The sequence below is a fragment of the Primulina eburnea genome, chromosome 11, assembly GCF_022965805.1.
Source record: "Primulina eburnea isolate SZY01 chromosome 11, ASM2296580v1, whole genome shotgun sequence".
NCBI lineage: Eukaryota > Viridiplantae > Streptophyta > Magnoliopsida > Lamiales > Gesneriaceae > Primulina > Primulina eburnea.
Genome location: NC_133111.1, coordinates 35,475,120 through 35,497,289, shown reverse-complemented (window position 1 = coordinate 35,497,289; position 22,170 = coordinate 35,475,120). Strand labels below are relative to the sequence as shown.

The window sequence follows — 22,170 nt, the reverse complement described above, 5'->3', positions numbered from 1 at the left end:
TATCTTGTTTGAATCACCTAAGGTCTAATTAATTTTCTTTGGTTCAAGTTGTGAAACAAATGCAACATAGATAAACTCATCTATAATAGGAGCGGTCAAATTACCGATGACTAGCTCAAGTAGATGATTCTTATTCTATCGGATATTTGGTCCAAATGGATTTGTATCTAGCTATTAAACTGTTGAATCTTCATTAGTTTCATCTTTAACCTCCTCTTGATGTATTTCGGGGTGGTGATCAATCACTGGCTTCTTCAGCAGTCTGATTTTGATTAGTTTCTTCACTGTCAGGTGGACTTGCTTCAAGGGTGATTCCAACAGTTCTTCTTAGACATATCTCATGATTATTGATAGAATCAAGATTAGTAGCATCTAATTTATTGCTTAAATAATGTATATTGCTACTTCTATTATCTTGACAAATATAATATTCATGGAAAACCACATGAACAGATTCTTCAACATTTAGAGTTATATAAATGTAAACTCTATAACTTTACTACACGAAAAATATACTAATAACACACCATAATTAGATTTAAAGAAGTTATATGTGTTTTTACCATTTTTATGAATGAAATACTTACATTAAAATATACAAAAATATGATATTTCTAGTTGTTTGCTTGTCCAGATCTCATAGGGAGTCTTTTCATGATTTTTATTGATAAATGATTTCTTAAGAGTATAACATATGGTGTTGAAAGCTTCTGCTCAAAACTTTTGATAGATACCAGATTCTGCTAGCATTTTCGAGCCGCTTCTTTGAGTGTTTTGTTTTTTTCTCAACAACACTATTTTGTTGAGGTGCTCTTGCGGTTGAAAGCCCATGCTTGATGTCATTATCTTGTAGACATGTTGAAAAGAGTATGTAGGTAAACTCAGTGTCTTTTTGTCACTCCTGACCGTATCCACCACATCAGTTCTCTCAGTCTATAAGCTTCTTAAAATATTGATTAGTTGGGCACCGGTACAATATTTATAACTCATGAAGATCACCCATGTAAATATTGAGAGAGATATGATTTTTATCGTAAAACCGCTCAAGCTATGAAAATTTGTGCATGTTCTTCACGTTTTATCAAGACTTTGGTTGCAGGCTTTGTTGGGATCTCCTGTGTTTGGGTATGATGTGGAGTGTGTTTATACATGCTTAAGTGGTCTTGTAAGGGTTAGAAAGGGCCTGGAGGGACAACACAGCCTCTGGAAGTGAATATGACCTGTGCGATTCATTTTTTCATGCGTGTAGGTGCTGTAGGGTTTGAGCTTATGGTTCCAAGTCAGGGGCTGGGTTGGGGCTCTTGGCTATGGTTTAGGCAGTCTCTAAAGGTCCTAGGATGAGTCTTGTGGTGGTGGTTCATGGGCTGGATGGCTGGAATAAGAAACATCCAGCTGTGCAGGTTGGGCGCGCGTTAGGTGCTGGTCACGGTTTTGGCTTGTTTGAAGCTTGGGCTGCGGGTCTAGGCTGGACCAAGGTCTCATGAGATGTCCATTGATCGAGTCTAGGGTCTGGTTTGGGTCCAGTTCGCGTTGGTTTAAGCGTGAAGTCGTGAGAAGCGTATGTGTCATAGCGCACCTAAAAGAGACTGTTTCGTGGATAGGCTATTGATCACGTTTTTTGATTGGGTCTTGGTCATGGTTCAGGGCTAGTTTAGGCTATTGGAAAGTAGGTTAGGGTGTTGGCTAAGTATAGTTCGAGTCCCGAGTCATTAGGTAAGTCTTAAGCTATTTTATTTAATTCAGGAACCGTACGAGTCCGAGTGCATATTTGGGAGTATGTTTAATTAGTTAATTTTTGAGGTTGAGGCAGCATGTCCAGAGAGTTTCAACGAAGCCCATGACGTTTGTAAGTATGATCTACGTGCAAAAATATTTTTATTTTGGAGGTATGTGATTTGTCTTGTGGCCACCCGGCAAAGCATGACTGAAGATTTATGATTATGAGATTGGAAAGCGGTAAAGAATGACCGGGGACCTCTCCACCCGGTAAAGTATGATCAAGGATTTATGTATGTATGAGTGGACATCTGGTTTAAAGGCTGTGGTGATCCCTGCCAGCCCAGTATTGTGGTTTAGTCTGATAAGACGATTTATGTTATGAGCCACTTGCTTTGAAACATATTTCTACTCAAAACTATGTATGATAAGATGGAAGCACTTTCATAAAAATGTTTACGCAGTTATGACATGTCTATGCTTATGTATGCTCAGTTTTTACTATGTACGCGCTATTTTCAAATGCATGAATTTTATTAAGTATTATTTGCTATTTGTGGTTTATGCATATTGAGTCTTTAGACTCACTAGACTCGATCAATGCAGATGATGATGCTTTTGAGGAAGCAGGAGGTGCTGACCAGTGAGCTTGCTCGGACTGTGTGCAATGCAAACCCGAGGACCGCTATTGTTATGAAAGGATTTTATGCACGTTAAACATTTTTACTCTGATTTTATTAATTCATGTTTTGTTGGCAACCAAATATTTCCTTATGCTTGTTTTCAAATAATGCTTTTTCTATTGTTATAAATGATAATTTTATATCCTGGAAATATTCGTACTTGGATCATTTAAAGAATTTAGTCAAGCATTTTATTTAATTCAGAATGCGAGGGTTTACTATTTAAATACGAAAATATTTAATTTTTCGCAAATTTTAAAGTAGTATTAGTTATTTTAGCACGAGATGTTACAGTTTTGTTCTCTTAGTTCAATTATCATAATATCACAATTTGGATATTTAACAGTACAACAGTGTTTGTGAAATTCAATTAAATAGCCATTATCTCAAATTTAACTTATACTAATCAAGTTGTAACACAAATTTTTAACTAACATTACATATTTATTGATTACCTTTCCATGTATAATATTACTCTTACTAACAACCTTACCATTGAAGTTATCACTAAATGTGATTTATGGTACTTTGTAGTAAATAACCTCAAACAGCAGATTGATGTCTCCAGTCAAATATCTTGAGCACCAATTATCCAGAAACCATATCGATTCCATGATGATTTTCTTCCTTGACACCTGAATCAAACAACCAAACTCTTGGTACCCAAAACTAGTTAGGTCCTGAACTAATTAATCCCTTCGGGACCCATACTTTATTAACCTAACTGGCTTGCTCGTATGTATCCAAAAGGGTACGAGCTTGTGCATAAACTGGTGAATTTGTGTGATATGTTATTTCTCTCACCAGATGTTTTTTAGATCGTTCATTCTTGCCATTCAGTATGTATCTCTTTCATACATGCCTACGATAGTGGTAACAACTAGATGCTTCCTTCATAAAGTAATGTCTGGCCGGTTAGACTTGATTTTCTGCTAGACTAATTTGATCCATTATAATCAGATTGACTTTTTTTTTTTTGCATTTTAACCATGTCTTGTTGGACTTAGAACTCTCCGGTTCGATATAGTATAACACACGACTCTTGCTTCTTCCCTAAAAATTTACATTCTAGATGGGTTGATATTCGGGCTTGTCATGTTCATATACTGTGAGATACCTGACAAAATTTATCATGTTAAATTTTTCCTTGTCTAAACACAATTGAGTTTTTACCTCAGAATCACTACACTCATTGTCGCCAACCCTAGTTCAATTCTATCACCAGCTAGTTTTTGCAATTCAAGCATCTTCTTAGTAGAGCAGAAGATTTGTTCCAAAAATTGACTAGAAGTTTCAATAATTTATTTTCATTTAAAGTTAATCGGAACAATCTCACATATCATAATTTTCAACCGCTAAGAGATTGAATTTTACTTTTGGACTTATAACCTCATTTCGCTGTTAATAACTAGATGTGTGACTTATTCGTTAGCTGTTTACTTTCTTCTTTAGCTTTATCAAATAATTTCGAGAGTTTCTTAAACTCATCTACTATGTCATGAAAGTGCAATGACAAGATCCTCACATGTAAATTTATCTGAATCAAAGTTAAATACCATGTCATAAGCAATTTCTAGCTTAGCATCTGAAGTCTCCAGCTCAAAATATGCCATAAGACACTGGAATTTCTCATCGTCACTCTCGCTGGTAGATATCTCTAAACTTGATTGTTCTGAGTCTGAATCATCCCATTTGCTCTTTCTTTTATCAGCACTTAGCACTTTCTAGTCTATTTTCTTCGTATTGACCGTCTATTCTCGAATGAATTTTTATCTTTCTTTGGTCTGTTGCAATCTGCAATGAAATAGACTTTCTTTTCAGGGTTAAAACAAGCTTGATTATCATGAGCTTGCTCTTTTTTACGATAAAAGTTAAATTAAGATTGATTTTTCTTCATAAATTTTCAAAATTTCTAAACAAATAAGGACATAGCTCATTGTTTATCTAGTCAGTAGATTTTTGGCTAGAGGCTTCTTCGGTGACGGTTTGACGACTAGAGCTTTGGTATGTTGAAGAGTTGATGGCTCTTCTTTTGTTTGAATCCCCAACTCAAACTCATTGGGTTTAAGGTCAGCAAAAAGGTTGTGTAGCTTGAGTTTGTTGAGATCTTTGGACTCTCTCATAGCTACCATTTTGTCATCTCATTATTTGGGAAATGCTCATGATCTTCAAAGAAATCTCACGGTTAGAGTATTCTTTACCAAATTCATTTAGAGTATCGACATGCTTCATTCTGGTATTATCGAACTTTTGTATTGCAACGATCAACTTGTTCTCTTTTGTTTGATCGTTTCTCTTGCAAAGTTGGGTCAGTTTTTCTCAAATTTATTAGGCTATTGTACAATTTTTTATTTTGATGAATATGTTCTTGTCCAGAGTCTTACAAATTTATTTGGCCACATTATCAAAGTTGACATTTTTTTATCCTCAGTCTTCCATTCAAACCGATGCTTCTCGATCAGCTTTAGAGAACCATCAGATACTGAAACTGTTGTATTTTTTTTGAGTATCTTCGTTTGACCATCAATGATGACATACCACAGTTCAAGAAAAACTTTCACTGATACCACTTTTTAGGATCATATCGGAGTTTATATGGGGTGAATAAACTATAATAAAACTTTCTAAACATTGAACCGTTCTTAAAAAAATTTTAGGTTGTTAAGAAATATTGTTGAATGACTATACTTACTAGACAACTAAAATAAGTAAGTGCGGAATGATCTAGCTTAACTAGTGATGAACTATATTTACTTGTTTAACAAGAAACAACTTGAAATAAGGTTTGAGATAATGTAAGGTGAGTAATAAAATATAACAAGTATTTTTATGGATGTTTGGAGATAAAACTCTTACGTCACCCTGTCTTCCACTTAAGAATTTTTCAACTAAAAGAATTTGGTTTTGCGTCATCTTGTAAAAACAACCCACTCAAATTAGAACTTATCACTACCTAACTAAAATTCTTAGTGATCACTTTATAACTCTAGATATAAGAACCCTCGGTTCCCATAAAACAAATATAAAGCTTTAGTTGTTAGAATTGACTGTTTTGAGTTGGATATATCAGCACAAAATGATTCTTGGATGATCTGATGTATTTTGATAAGCCTGTACTAAGTGAACAATAAGCGTGTGGTCACTTATGAGTGCTCAGAAATCTTGATGATATAGATTGTAACATGTGAGAATTCTTGGAGAGATTCTTTGATTCTATATCAACATATTTATAGTTGTGAAGCTTCAACGGTCGATATGCTTTCCAACAATCACTTGTACTATTTTTCACAGAACGAACTTGTCTCTATCATCATTTTACCTTGTAATAAATGTCATTAAATGTCTCATTTGCTTTATCGTATTGTAGCTCCTAGCTTCTGAAAAAGAAATTTGAATTAAGTTTGTAGAGCCCAAACTTAGCACACGCATAACCCATGCATTTATTTAATTATTAAATCATTTAATTAATTTTAAAAATGAGTTTTAAGCCATGCACGATTTATGTGAATGCATTATTTTAAATTATTTATGTTTATGTGATGCACGTTAAAAAGTTTTTCGAGTTTAACGTTTCAGGCGATTATTCGAGGCGGAACCGAGGAAAAGAGACCGGTGACGAGTTGGAAAATTTTAAATGTGGTATTTTATTTTAAGTTGAAGTTGGGGCATTTTAAATAAATTCTAGAGTTTTAGTATTTTAAAAGCCTAATATCATGATTAGGTGACTTTTATAATGGTAACTTTTAAATATTTGCCATTTGTACATTCTATTTCAAATCTAGAGATATTATTAAAAGTTAGAGGAAGGTTAGGATTTTAATTAGTTGTTAAATTTTTTGTTAAGCAAGTTTATTCCCTAATTACTATCTTAACACACACACACACACTCTTTTACACACACTAAAAATTGCTTAACACACACACACACTTTCACAAATCAGTTTTTTTATTATTTTGAGAGGAGAAAACTAGGGTTCTAAGAGGTGAAAGCAGCCGCCCCCTTCCATTCGATTTTCCAGCAAGTTCTCGTTGGTTTTATTGCAAGATTTTAGTGCCACAATCATCCCGGATCGAGCCTCGCACCGTCTCCGCTTCGTAATCGTCGTATCGGTATTTTTAAATATCAAAAGGCACGTATAATCTCTCTTTTCTACGTCGATCATGTCATAGTATGTGTTGCGTTGTTTTTATGCGTAAAATCCACGTATGATGTGTAGTAGTTTGAGCAGGAAATTTATCGATGCGTTTGAAAGAGTTTTTATATCTGAAATCCCGTTTTTCACTGTATTTTGAGTTACTGCGAATTTTCGGTCAAGATTTTGAGAAAACTTTCAACGTAAAAAACGTAGAACGTTTCGATACCTTCGATTTGATATAAATGTCGAAATTTTTGGACGAAAATCGAGCGAGTTATGGAGTTTTTCGTGGGACTGCTCAAGCTGCGACTTTTATGTAAATTGTGTTCTTGAAGTTATTTGTTGCAGGCTTCGTTGGACATCGCCGGGCTTGTGCTACTGCATTTAGATATGTTACGAGATGTATTTAGGTGTTATTTGGTGGTTCGTTTGGGTCGGGATTGGCCTAGGATGTAATAGAAGTCGTAGGAAGCGAAACGATGCCTAATTACGGGTTATTGTTGTGTTGGAATTAATTGTTGATGCTTAGGACGTTTGGGGCGTTTTTACGGGTTTGAATCAATGTAATAACATCCTAGGATGAGTCTCGAGGTGTTGGTTCATTGTCCTTAGGCTTGGATTGAAAGGGTGAAAGATTAAGTTAGTGAGTTTTCGTGAATTTGCAAAGACAGAGGGTACCCGGACCCCTTCCCGTACCCTGGCACGGAGTCCGTGTCCTTTTTCCTTCAAAAATATGAATTTCCAGAGCCTACCCGGACCCGTACACGGACACCTACACAGGGTCCGTGGACCCCTCTTTTAAAAAAATTTATTTTTTTTTTTAGGATTTATTCGGGGTTCTATATCATGGTTTAGTACGATGGTTAAAATGTATTTATATAAAAATATAGGATTTGTTTTGGGTTTTCATGTCATGGTTTAGTACGATGATTAAACGAGATCAAGTCCGGAGCGAACTAGAATGTCATAAGCTACTTATTCACTTTGGTGGTGAGCTCTAGTACCTACGTCTAAGACATACAAGTTAAGTATTTAAATTCATGGTAGTATGTGCAGCAACAGCCCCAGTCGAAGTCCAACGAATCCCTCAACGCCAAGTAAGTATGATGACGCGCAAAGAAAATATTTTAAGTCTTTGGAGGTATGCTAAATGTCTTGTGACCAAATTATGGTAGGATTGGAAAGCGTTAAATTATGAACGGGGACCAATCCGCCCGTTAAATTATGAACGGGTTAGATCGAGGTTGGAAAGCGTTAAATTATGAACGGGGACCAACCAGCCCGTTAAATTATGAACATGGATCTCATGTATGTGGCAGTAGATACGTCCCTGTCAGCCCAGTACTGTGGTTTGTCTGATCAGACATTTATTATGTTATGGGTCACTTGCTTTGAAACATGCCTCTACGCAAAATAAAGTCATGTATGTTTAAGTAAGTTCAGTTATGCAAGCATGTTTATGAAAGCTTTCAAGTTATGGCACGTCTATGTATGTACGTATGTTCAAGCTACGTTATGCAAGTTCAAGTTTAAGTATGTACGCTCTATTTTGAAATTTTAATGTGGTTTTATTACGTATTATTCGTTACTTCCAGTTTATACGTGTTGAGTCTTTAGACTCACTAGACTTGATCGATGCAGGCGAGGATGATCATGTTGAGACGAGAGGTGGGGACCAAGGAGCAGGCTTGGACTGAGCGGGAGGCTAAACCCGAGGATCGCCATGTTTAAGTTTTATGCAAAAGTTAAATTACTCTGATTTCATATTTTGATGGAAATACTTTGAGCAAAACTTTTGTGAGCAAATTTTATTGTGGTTATTTTGAACAACCATTTCTTATGGGGGACTTGGTTGAGATATTTTATGGCAAACCTTTAAGGTTATTTTATGTTTAAGAAAATTTTAAATTTTTCCGCAAATTTTGAATGGTAAAAGTACGGTACGTTACAGTTGGTATCATAGCGGTGTTATTGTAAAGTGTTATACCTACTGCCAGTCGCAAGAAGCTCACGAAGTCACACCTCAAGTCCGTTAGTTTTAAAGTTTCATAAGTTTTAAAGTTTCAAATTTATGTTATGTAGTAAGCATTAAGTTCTGATTTCAGCATGTGCATATTTTAAAGTTGTAGCACGTGTATCCTATGTAGTGATATCATGTTCATGCATATTGGGTTTACGTGTTGGGTAATTTATTGGAATAGTATGCCTCCTAGACGTGTGGTTGACCGGGAAGACAGGGAGGAGGACAGAGGGCCTCGAGTTGAGGAGAGGGCCAATCCTCCACCTCCACCGCCAGACATGCAGGCACAGATGCTTGCAGCCATGACGCAGTTCTTCGTGCAGTTTGCGGGGAACCAGGCTACAGCAGCAGGTGCAGGGGCGAGACCCCAACCGGAAGCAGTGTACGAAAAGTTTAGGAGGATGAGTCCTAAGGAGTTTTTGGGTACCACTGACCCGATGCTAGCCGAGGGATGTATTAAGTTCATAGAGGTAATCTTTGACTTTATGGAACTGACTGATGAATATAGGGTCAGATGTGCCACGTTCCTTCTGACAGGGGACGCCAGATTATGGTGGGAGAGTGTATCAGTGGCAGTTAACTTGCAGGTACTGCCATGGAATGGTTTCAAGGAGGTCTTTTACTCCAAGTACTTCACTGAAGAGGTACGAACAAGACTCACCAGCGAGTTTATGACGTTGCGGCAGGAAGGTAGTAGCGTGGCAGAATTTGTTAGGAAGTTTGAGAGAGGGTGTCATTTCGTACCCCTCATTGCGAATGATGTCCAGGCAAAGTTGAGGCATTTCTTGAATGGTTTGCAGCCGATCCTGCGTCGCGATGTGAGAGTAGCTGGCCCTACTAGCTATGTCGTCGTCGTATCTAGAGTATTGGCGGAAGAACAGGATCTGAGGGATATTGAGGCTGACAGGCAGGGCAAGATGCCCTATCAAGCGCCGCAGCACCAGCACCAGCAGCATCAGAGGCCCCAGTTCAAGAAACCGTATCAGGGGCCGCCAGGGAAGAAACCGTATCAGGGACCACCAAAGGACAAGGGTCCAATTCAGCAGCAGGGGGCACCTCAGAAGCCCGTCATTTTCCCAGTGTGTCCTAAGTGCAACCGTCAGCACCCAGGGCAATGCTTATACGGATCAGGCAAGTGCTTCAAGTGTGGAGCTAGTGACCACATGCTAAAGCAGTGCCCGTAGTGGCAGCAGCCGACTCAGGGCAGAGTATTCGCCATGCATGCGCAGGAGGCGAATCCAGACACGACCTTACTGACCGGTAAACTTTTCTACCCAAGTTCAGTATTATTTTGCCTTGCATGTGGATTTTTATTTGGGATTATTAGTGTGCTAGTATTATTTTTGAATAACTTGAGATATTGGTTTCCTCTATGCTTAAGGTTTATATTAGTAATTTTGGGATATGAGTTAGTTAGTTGTGCTAATGTCTCTCAGGAAATATTTTCGTAAAGAGATTAGCAACAACGACACTGATAGATTCAGGAGCCACTCACTCCTTTATCTCGGAGACTTTTGCTAATCATCTGGACATCAAGTCCATTGGCCTAGACATGAACTTTTCAGTGACAGTCTCATCAGGGGAAGAGCTGTTAGCTACCAGTGTGGTCAGAGATATCGATCTAGAACTGCATGGCCACCTAGTATATGCAGATTTAATCCTATTGTCGATGCCATAATTCGACATCATCTTGGGCATGGACTGGCTGACAAAGAACAGAGTTCTGATCGATTTTCAGAAGAGATCACTGTTGGTCAGACCGCTGGGCATGGAGCAGTTTCTATTTGAGCCAGCCAGATGGAGAAGTTTTCCTCGCATGATCTCTTGCATGCAGGCTAGGAAACTTATTTCTAAGGGGTGTCATGCCTTCTTAGCCAGCATTATTTCTGCACCTGACGTACCCACTCCGTCTTTATCAGAGGTGCCAGTAGTCAGAGACTTCTCAGACGTCTTTCCCGATGACGTCACAGGACTTCCACCAGAGAGAGAGGTGGAGTTTGCTATTGATCTCATGCCAAGCACAGTACCAATCTCTAAGGCACTGTATCGATTAGCTCCAGCTGAAATGTTAGAACTTAAGCAGCAGATTCAGGAGCTCTTAGACAAGGAGGTTATCCGTCCGAGTTTCTCACCGTGGGGCGCACCGGTACTGTTTGTGAAAAAGAAAGACGGGAGCATGAGACTGTGCATCGATTACCGTGAGCTGAACAAGGTAACAATAAAGAACAAGTACCCGCTTTCTAGGATCGAAGACTTGTTGGAGTTGCAGGGAGCTACCGTGTTCTCTAAGATAGATCTTCGATCAGGGTACTATCAGCTGAAAGTGAAGGATGCAGATGTCCACAAGACAGCCTTCAGGACCAGATATGGGCATTAAGAGTTCTTAGTAATGCCATTTGGATTGACGAATGCTCCAGCTATTTTCATGGACCTCATGAACCGAGTATTTCAGCCGTTCCTTGACAAGTTCGTCATAGTGTTCATTGACGATATTCTTATATACTCGAAGAGCCATGAGGATCACAACCAGCACTTGAAGACAATTTTACAGACCTTGCAGAACCGTAAGTTGTTTGCAAAGTTTAGTAAGTGCGAGTTTTGGTTGCAGAAAGTTGCATTTTTGGGGCATATAGTATGAAGCAGTGGTATTGAGGTGGACCCAGCGAAGGTAGCAGCTGTTAAGGAATGGGTTGAGCCAAAGAATGCATCAGAAATCCGCAGCTTTTTGGGTTTAGCAGGCTACTACCGTAAGTTCATTCAGGGATTTTCGTCCATAGCAGTGCCGCTCACATCACTGACAAAGAAAAATGCCAAATTTGTGTGGAGTGATGAATATCAGAAGAGCTTCGATACTTTGAAGCAAGCTCTTATTTCAGCGCTGGTCCTAGCCATGCCATCAGGACAAGGAGACTTTTTGCTATATACCGATGCATCTAAGCTCAGGTTAGGTGCAGTATTGATGCAGCAGGGTCGGGTCATAGCTTATGCTTCCAAGCAGTTGAAAGTGCACGAGAAGAACTACCCGACGCATGATCTTGAGTTAGCCGCCGTTTTCTTCGCACTGAAAAATTTGGAGACACTACCTATACGGCGAGAAATGTCAGATTTTCACCGATCATATGAGTCTCAAATATTTATTCACGCAGAAAGAGCTGAATACGAGACAGAGACGGTGGTTAGAGCTGGTGAAGGATTATGACTGCGAAATTATCTACCATCCGGGAAAGGCTAATGTTGTCGCAGACGCATTGAGCAGGAAGGTGGCTGTTGTAGCGCAGTTGTCAGTACAGAGACCTCTTCAGTCTGAGATTCAGAAGTTTGGTCTAGAGATTTATCGTGAGGGCAGAGCTCCTAGGCTGTCTAATCTTACAGTCAAATATGATTTGCTAGACCGTATCCGGGCAGGACAGTCTTCAGATGAGCAGCTACAGAAATGGAGACTGAAAGATGAGGCCAAGGACAGTGTTCTTTATACAGTGTCAGATGGGATTGTGAGATATAGAGGTAGAATGTGGGTGCCTAGTGGTGAATCGATCAGACATGATATTTTGACAGAGGCACACGCATCTCCGTATTCTATCCATCCAAGAGGTACCAAGATGTATAAGGATATCCAGATTTTGTATTGGTGGCCAGGGATGCAGAGAGACATCCTCCGATTTTTGTCAGAATGCCTCACTTGTCAGCAGGTGAAGGCAGAGCATCAGAGGCCAGCAGGGATGCTTAAGCCACTCCTGATCCCAGAGTGGAAATGGGAGAATATTACCATGGATTTTGTGGCTGGGTTGCCTAGATCAGTCAGAGGTTTTAATGCTATTTGGGTTACAGTGGACCGACTCACCAAGTCAGCGCATTTCTTGCCAGTGAAGACGACTTTCTCCATGGCGCAGTATGCGGAGCTTTATATTAGGGAGATAGGCCGTCTGCATGGATTCCCAGTTTCAATTGTGTCTGACAGGGACCCGAGATTCACATCGTCCTTCTGGAAGAGCTTACATGCATCCATGGGGACAAAGTTGCTTTTTAGTACAGCTTTTCACCCGCAGACAGATGGCCAGTATGAACGAGTGATTCAGATTTTAGAGGACTTGTTGCGAGCGTGTATGATTGATTTTCAGGTAACTTGGGAGTCAATGATACCTCTAGTGGAATTTACTTACAACAACAGCTTCCAATCATCAATACGTATGGCTCCTTACGAGGCCTTATATGGAAGAAATTGCATATCACCAGTTCATTGGGACGAATTCGGAGAAAGAGCGGAACTGGGACCAGAAATAGTTCAGCAGACTGCAGACGTGGTGGTCAAGATTCGTGATAGAATGAAGACCGCCCAGAGTCGTCAGAAGAGTTATGCTGATAAGAGGAGGAGAGATATCGAATTTGCCGTTGGTGATCACGTATTCGTCAAGATAGCACCTATGAAGGGTGTTATGAGATTTGGGAAGAGGGGCAAGCTGAGTCCGAGGTTTATTGGACCATTCGAGATTTTGGAAAAAGTTGGAACATTAGCTTATTGTGTAGCCCTTCCGCCGAATCTGGCCGGGGTACACAATGTGTTCCACGTTTCTATGCTGAGGAAGTATCTAGCCAATCCTTCGCATATTCTGAGTTATGAGCCGTTGCAGCTTACTCCAGACCTGTCTTATGAGGAAAGACCTGTCCAAATACTAGACAGGCAGGAGCGCAGACTCCAGAACAAAGTGACTAAGCTAGTCAAAGCCCGGTGGCTAAACCAATCAGTGGAAGAGGCCACTTGGGAATCAGAAGCAGATATGAAACTTCGCTACCCGGAGTTGTTCGGTAAGATTTAATTTCGAGGACGAAATTTTTATAAGTGGGGGAGGAACTGTAGAGCCCAAACTTAGCACACGCATAACCCATGCATTTATTTAATTATTAAATCATTTAATTAATTTTAAAAATGATTTTTAAGCCATGCACGATTTATGTGAATGCATTATTTTAAATTATTTATGTTTATGTGATGCACGTTAAAATGTTTTTCGAGTTTAACGTTTCAGGCGATTATTCGAGGCGGGACCGAGGAAAAGAGACCCGTGACGAGTTGGCAAATTTTAAATGTGGTATTTTATTTTAAGTTTAAGTTGGGGCATTTTAAATAAATTCTAGAGTTTTAGTATTTTAAAAGCCTAATATCTTGATTAGGTGATTTTTATGATGGTAACTTTTAAATATTTGCCACTTGTACATTCTATTTCAAATCTAGAGATATTATTAAAAGTTAGAGGAAGGTTAGGATTTTAATTAGTTGTTAAATTTTTGTTAAGCAAGTTTATTCCCTAATTACTATCCTAACACACACACACACACACTCTTTTACACACACTAAAAATCGCTTAACACACACACACTTTCACAAATCAGATTTTTTATTATTTTGAGAGGAGAAAACTAGGGTTCTAAGAGGTGAAAGCAGCCGCCCCCTTCCATTCGATTTTACAACAAGTTCTCGTTGGTTTTATTGCAAGATTTTAGTGCCACAATCGTCCCGGATCGAGCCTCGCACCGTCTCCGCTTCGTAATCGTCGTATCGGTATTTTTAAATATCAAAAGGCACGTATAATATCTCTTTTCTACGTCGATCATGTCATAGTATGTGTTGCGTTGTTTTTATGCGTAAAATCCACGTATGATGTGTAGTAGTTTGAGCAGGAAATTTATCGATGCGTTTGAAAGAGTTTTTAGATCTGAAATCCCGTTTTTCACTGTATTTTGAGTTACTGCGAATTTTCGGTCAAGATTTTGAGAAAACTTTCACCGTACAAAACGTAGAACGTTTTGATACCTTCGATTTGATATAAATGTCGAAATTTTTGGACGAAAATCGAGCGAGTTATGGAGTTTTTCGTGGGACTGCTCAAGCTGCGACTTTTATGTAAATTGTGTTCTTAAAGTTATTTGTTGCAGGCTTCGTTGGACATCACCGTGCTTGTGCTACTGCATTTAGATATGTTACGAGATGTATTTAGGTGTTATTTGGTGGTTCGTTTGGGTCGGGATTGGCTTGGGATGTATAGAAGTCGTAGGAAGCGAAACGATGCCTAATTACGGGTTATTGTTGTGTTGGAATTAATTGTTGATGCTTAGGGACGTTTGAGGCGTTTTTACGGGTTTGAATCAATGTAATAACATCCTAGGATGAGTCTCGAGGTATTGGTTCATGGTCTTTAGGCTTGGATTGAAAGGGTGAAAGATTAAGTTAGTGAGTTTTTGTGAATTTGAAAAGACAGAGGGTACTCGGACCCCTTTCCGGACCCCGACACGGAGTCCATGTCCTTTTTCCTTCAAAAATATGAATTTTCAGAGCCTACCCGGACCCGTACACGGACCCCTACACGGAGTCCATGTACCCCCTCTTTAAAAATTTTTTTTTTTTAAAAAAATGTTTTTTTTTAGGATTTTCTTCAAGGTTCTATATCATGGCTTAGTACGATGGTTAAAATTTATTTATGTAAAAATATAGGATTTGTTTTGGGTTTTCATGTCATGGTTTAGTACGATGATTAAACGAGGTCAAGTCCGGAGCGAACTAGAATGTCATAAGCTACTTATTCACTTTGGTGGTGAGCTCGAGTACCTACGTATAAGACATGCAAGTTAAGTATTTAAATTCATGGTAGTATGTGCAGCAACAGACCCAGTCGAAGTCCAACGAATCCCTCAACGCCAAGTAAGTATGATGACGTGCAAAGAAAATTTTTTAAGTCTTTGGAGGTATGCTAAATATCTTGTGACCAAATTATGTTAGGATTGGAAAGCGTTAAATTATGAACGGGGACCAATCCGCCCGTTAAATTATGAACGGATTAGCTCGAGGTTGGAAAGCGTTAAATTATGAACGGGTACCAACCAGCCCGTTAAATTATGAACGGGGATCTCATGTATGTGGCAGTGGATACGTCCCTGTCAGCCCAGTACTGTGGTTTGTCTGATCAGGCATTTATTATGTTATAGGTCACTTGCTTTGAAACATGCCTCTACGCAAAATAAAGTCATGTATGTTTAAGTACGTTCAGTTATACAAGCATGTTTATGAAAGCTTTCAAATTATGGCACGTCTATGTATGTACGTATGTTCAAGCTACGTTATGCAAGTTCAAGTTTAAGTATGTACGCTCTATTTTGAAATTTCATGTTGTTTTATTACGTATTATTCGTTACTTCCAGTTTATACGTGTTGAGTTTTTAGACTCACTAGACTTTATCGATGCAGGTGAGGATGATCATGTTGAGACGAGGGGTGGGGACCAAGGAGCAGGCTTGGACTGAGCGGGAGGCTAAACCCGAGGTCCGCCATGTTTAAGTTTTATGCAAAAGTTAAATTACTCTGATGTCATATTTTGATGGAAATACTTTGAGCAAACCTTTTGTGAGCAAATTTTATTGTGGTTATTTTGAACAACCATTTCTTATGGGGGACTTGGTTGAGATATTTTATGGCAAATTTTGAAGGTTATTTTATGTTTAAGAAAATTTTAAATTTTTCCGCAAATTTTGAATGGTAAAAGTACGGTACGTTACAAAGTCACTTTAAGAAAAATTCTATCTTATTGAAAGTTGTTAATGTACTATTATTGAAACTGATAATCTCTATGCAGTTTGAAATAATGTGTCTTTTTTATTTGAACATTTCTGACCGATGTTTGGAGAAATATGGATTGTGTTTAATACAAAACAGTCAGAAGATAGATGATCTATAGCTGATGATGAATAGAACACAGGAGCGGCTAGACTTTGCATCAACGGTCGAAAACCTGAAAAACAAACTAACGTCTGGTTTTCTATAACAGCTCAACGCAGTTATTTTGTCAATAACCAAAACTTAGGGTAAAATAAATATTCTAACATAATTAATAAAGGAAAAATAAAAATCGGGAAGCTATCTTAAACTCTATAAGACTGATTTAGAAGGAAAAAAGCCAATAAGAATAATGATTTAAAGTAAAACTAAGACTAAAGAAAAATACAAAGGGAAAAACATATGTGGTGTGTATGTATATTCAATTGTCATTGATTTATCTAAATATAATAAACGTCATATATACCAATCTTTATCTAAATATAATAAACATAATATATACCAATCTTTTATATATTTTATAGAATTAATTATATATCTAAAATTTAATATATAATATTTTACAAAATTTTATGTATAAATAAATATTAATGAATTATTATTAATATCCATTATGCTCACTTTAGTTATTTATATTTGTGTCGACTTGAAATAAATAAAAGAGTAATAATAATTATATATATAGAAACTTAACTGAATCGAGTCAATTATAATTTCCAATGTTTTATTTTTAATATTTTTAGAAAGAGTTTATATTTTGAGATGAGCTTGAGCCGGAATGCGGATTTGAGCCCAAAAGGCTCGAGTCTCGTATTCATTTTAGTCAACTATCTTTATTTTTATTTTTTTTGTAATTGTATTATTTTTTCGACATCACACTGATGAGCGCGATGTCATGTCAATGCTCTTGATAAAAAATGACCGAAATTAATAATATAGATGCTGAAAAATCAATTTCTCAAAATTATACTCAACAGTTGGGAGTGAAATGAAATGAGAGAAGAATACAAGGAATATTAATGCAAATATTCCAATGTACACATGATCGCGTGTTCCCTGTTGTATTAAGAACAAAACCCATTAAAACACCACGGAACAAATATCGATGGAGACTTGAAATGAAATCTCTCCCCCTCTCCTTTGAAATCTTATCTCATTCATCATTCCTCATAAAAAAATGGAAGTGTATTATTAAGAGTGATGATAATATATATACAATTTATTGATATTACTTGTTGCTACTCCACTTTATGGTTTGTAACTAATGCTTAATTAATTATTATAAGCAAAAACTTGTGTGAGACGGTCTCACGAGTCGTATTTTGTGAAACGAGTCTCTTATTTGGATCATATGAAAAAATATTACTTTTTATGCTAGGAGTTTACTTTTTATTATGAATATAGATATGGTTGAACTATCTTACATATAAAGATTCGTGAGACCGTCTCACAAGAGACCTACTCCTCACTATAAGAAGCTGTTAAAGAATTTCTTTTGACAGGGAAAAGATGCATCACATTAGTACTTGAGGAAATTCTCTCACCCCACAATACCAAGCTATGTCTACCAAAACACAGAAACCGCCAGTAGCATTGCCAGAATCTATCACATTATCAGGCAAGTTATCACCACTAATGGCTACCGAAATCTGGTTTGATGACGCTTGCATACTAGACTTGGATAACTTTGTGAAGAAACTTTCAAGCATAAAAGGGAAGGGGGTGAGACCAGACTTAGTGGGCTCAATCATCACTCATTATGCTTCCAAATGGCTTCCAGATTTGGCAGCTGACGAATCGGAACGAACCATGGCCAGCTTCGAAGACTTCCCTGAAAGTATCACAGCTTCATGGATGAAGAAAAGGTTCTTCATTGAAACTTTGGTTGGGATTCTTCCGCAAGAAAAGGATTCAATCCCTTGTAACTTCTTGTTACGGATGCTACGTGTCGCGAACATGGTGAACGTGGATGCTGATTGTCTCGTGGAGCTCGAGAAACGAGTTTGTTTGCAGCTCGATCAGGCTTCTCTGAAGGAGTTGATGATACCATGTTTTAGTCACACTAGTACTACACTTCTTGATGTTGAGTTAATTCTCCGGTTGGTGAAGAAATTTGTCAGTTTGGATAAAGTTTCGAGGACCGGAGCTGCCCTTTTGAAGGTGGCGAAACTTGTGGACTGTTACCTCGCAGAAGCGGCTGTGGATTCGCATTTGATGTTGCCAGATTTCGTGGCTCTTGCTGGCGTGCTTCCTAGTCACGCACGCTCAACTGATGATGGCTTGTATCGAGCTATTGATACGTACCTTAAAGTAAGCCGGCTTTTTTATGTCATGCTGTGATTTTCTCTATCTCCTGTTTGATAAAAAGGTTGTTGCTTAGTCTATTACCAGACTTGAATCCAGTTTAGAAATCTCAGTTTCACCTCGGTCGACTCTTCAATGACAGTCTTGAAATTGATACTTTAGTGAGAGTTTTGTATTTTAACCAAGACAAAATCTTCATTATGTAGATGGCGTTCTAAGAGTTTTTATGATCGATTACGCCTATTCATTAGACACTACATAGATAATTATGCAAACTTGTCAAGTTTTTTTTTTATCTAGCTAACAAGACATGATCATATTTATTCTCAAGGCACATCCGGGGGTTTCGAAGCAAGATAGAAAGAGACTCTGCAGCCTAATCGACAGCAGAAAGCTCTCATCAGAGGCGTCGCTACACGCAGCTCAAAATGAGAGACTCCCTGTTCGTGCCGTGATCCAAGTTCTCCTCTCAGAGCAAAGCAAGGTGACAAGGCACATGGAATGGAGCGGATCGTTGAGTGTGGCCAGAAGCCCAGAAATCCCGGCACGTTGTCTCTCGAAACGTGAAATGAACGTGCAACAAATGGAGATCAAGAGACTGAAAGAAGATGTCCTCAGGCTGCAGAGCCAATGCATGGCTATGGAGAGACAGATTGAGAAAATGTTGGAAAAAAAGAAGCAGGGTGGTTATTTTAGTTGGAAGAAGCTCGGGTTTCCGGTGTTTAGGCCCAACAAAGTCGGAGGAGTCGTGAGAGAGGGCGAGCTCGCGGTCGGGATTAAAACGTCAGGGGACACAAAGCCGAGACTTGTGAGAGGCAGAACGTCCACCAAATGGCGGAAATCCGTGTTCTGATTAGTTCAGTGGTGGTCTGGAGTAGCCAATATATGCAAAGCCTTACCTGTGGTTAATATTACTTGAAGCGATATGTTAAAAAAATCTTATTATAATAAATAACTTTCAAGCTCAGTTTTGTAAATTAAAAATAACTAAATAATATATATAAGTAAAATATAATTTACGAGTTATATATTTATCTCTTTGTGATTTTTTTTTTCATGCGCCACAACATCAACATGGTTCTCACGAATCCGCTATAGCAAATTGTAAAGAAAAAAAAAAAAAAAAACATGGCTCTGACATAATACTGTGTCATATGAACAATTATTTTAAAAAAGATTGAAATTGTCAAAAATTGTAAGATATGTTGCTAAAATGGTAAGATATGTTGTTAAAATTGAAAATTATCAATATAAACTATCAAAATAACAAAATGATAAATATATTGAACTAATATTGTAAAAATATATGATTTGTCTTAAATAATATGCATAATATTTTATTCAAGAAAATAGAAAATAAAGATATATAAAATAGATAAGTATCACAATTTTCTATGTTTTATTTTTTGAAATGGGTCCAATTACATAAATTCAAGAAAAATGGTCAAATAATCAACAAGTAAAGTATAAAAGTTTAACGCACTAGTTGATACAAGATAAAATCAGGATAATTATATTGGATAAACATTACCATGTTATGCATATAAATTTTTTTAAAGATTTAATTAATGAGCCGTGTAGTTTTATTGTTTGGGCTCTACACAATCGAACTAAATCCCCTATGAACCCAGTAATTATATTTAATCATGTTTTCTGGGTCAATGTCCAAATTTGCACATACTAATTAGGTGTGTGCCTCAATAACATGAGACCAATGAATTTTTTTTTTTTGCCTTTGTGAGGCTCGGACCCTGAGGCGATGGCCTATCTCGTCTCACATGAGATCCGGCCCTGAATATATGGTGCTTGGATATAATTATAATAATCTATATATTTACATTTCATATAAACAAACCTGTTGCGTATTCATATATCTACTACTCTTTAGATATATACGGCTGTGGATGAATTCTGATTGGGAAACAAGAGCTTTCACAATTGCTCGAGGATCTGTAAACATATTCTTGGCTATAGTAATAGTAGTGCACTATCATCGACATGAAGCTGAGATTTCTCTTAGTTTTTGGTCTGTGATGATGTGGTGTTAGGTGCTCATTTATACGCCGAACTAAACTTTTATTTTTCAAAATATAACCAGAAATATTTTTTTTTTGTCGAGATTAAGTAACTTTGTCATAGTTTTTGTATTTTTCGCTATTATTATCTATTTTCTTTTAAATATAATATTAAAACATAAAAAATTAAACTAATAATAATTATATAATAGCTCATGAAATGATAGTAATTTTGTTAATAACAAAAAATAAATTAATGAATCTGCCACTTTATTATAGAATGACAAATGATTATTTTTGCTATACTAAAATACTATAAAAAATACAACATTTTTTATATATTTTTTTGAAAGGCGTACGGATTTTTTAATAAAATTTTATCTAAAAAATTTGAATTTTTTAGATATGCGGCGGATCTAACAAGTTAACCATTGGGTTCCAGACTGCTGTATTATGCCACCCAATTATAACATACAATTTGAGTCCACCCCGAGTTACATGACTTTCTTTTTTATTTTGGTAACGGCAATCTGAGCCATTACCCGTAACTGTGCATTAGATTAGCCATAGTTTACAAACCACATATATCAGATAGACTCGTTAAAAAAAGTGTTGGGATGAAATTGAACATGTGATCAGTGCTAGAGTAGGTGTCGAGTGAGCCAACTTGCGCTTTGGGCTTTGACTCTTATGTAAAAAAAAAATTTATTTTAATAATATTATCCGATTTTATCCAATTATGACATTTGTCCATACAAGCTACACAGATAAAGTTATTGAATATACTATATATACCATGAGGTTTTCCTCTCAACGTAAGATAATAAAATTCATTAGGAATTATACCTTATATTCTAAACATGTTTCTAATCGAATCAGTAGCCTAAAATAAGGATAAATGTCGTTTGAGCTTGAGACTAGCATATGTGATGTAAACGCCATGTTTTATTGATAAGGGAACGAAGAAGTCCATTAATACATATAAGTGATAATCTGATGATGCACTGAACAACTCTCCCTCGAGCTGTCCAAGAGGCTAATTAGGGTAAGGCCGAATAAGAATAAATATTCTGAATTACAAGAAATTATGAACCCACAACTAGCTGTATCCCTAAACCATTGAGGGTTGCACAATTATCAGATTTTGTGTTTTCGTTGAGATAATCGAGTTCAAAGAGTTGAATTTGACGACTATAGTTTGATGGAGATCAAACATATAGCTTATAAAGGAGTTTATAAGTTGATTCCATATAGTGGAAGTTATGGAAGTTAGCTTAACTGCTAATTAAGTAAGGAAAGTGAAACTTTTTGTTTTCGTCAAAGAGTTCACAAAACTGGTAGCTGTCAAACTGTGGGGACTCGAACGCTAATTCATTTCATAATCATCTTTGGGAATAATTTAATCAATTAAGATAAACAGAGTCTAATAATTTTTTTTTAAAATAAAAATATGGAACGTACTGGAATCAGTCAAATATAAACATCAATATAAAGTACAAGTCTTATACAATTATATTACAATCAAACTAGGGTTCGACTACTATATATCAAGTGCCGAAGCCTATCTACTTCTGATCCGGATCTCCATGCTAGCTTGTCCTCTCTCATCCTCTTCCTGACCCTGATCTTGTCCCACCTGTTGTCATGCACACATATAAACACGACAACAGCCAGATAACTCCGGTGAGAATAT

General features: G+C 37.3%; 1 protein-coding gene across 1 annotated transcript; it reads left to right on the top strand.

Moving 5' to 3' along the window:
- The first annotated feature begins 17,632 nt into the window (after positions 1-17,632).
- On the top strand, positions 17,633-19,329 carry LOC140804463 (root phototropism protein 3). The gene is made up of 2 exons (XM_073160501.1): positions 17,633-18,468; positions 18,794-19,329. The coding sequence occupies exons 1-2, from the start codon at positions 17,719-17,721 to the stop codon at positions 19,313-19,315; spliced, it is 1,272 nt and encodes a 423-aa protein (XP_073016602.1). The 5' UTR covers positions 17,633-17,718; the 3' UTR covers positions 19,316-19,329.
- The last annotated feature ends 2,841 nt before the right edge of the window (positions 19,330-22,170 follow it).

Excerpts from the sequence above, each read along its gene's own strand:
- LOC140804463 (XM_073160501.1), top strand. The coding sequence starts at position 17,719 with ATGTCTACCAAAACACAGAAACCGCCAGTAGCATTGCCAGAATCTATC. Across the intron at positions 18,469-18,793 it reads CTATTGATACGTACCTTAAA|GCACATCCGGGGGTTTCGAA; the intron begins GTAAGCCGGCTT and ends TTTATTCTCAAG.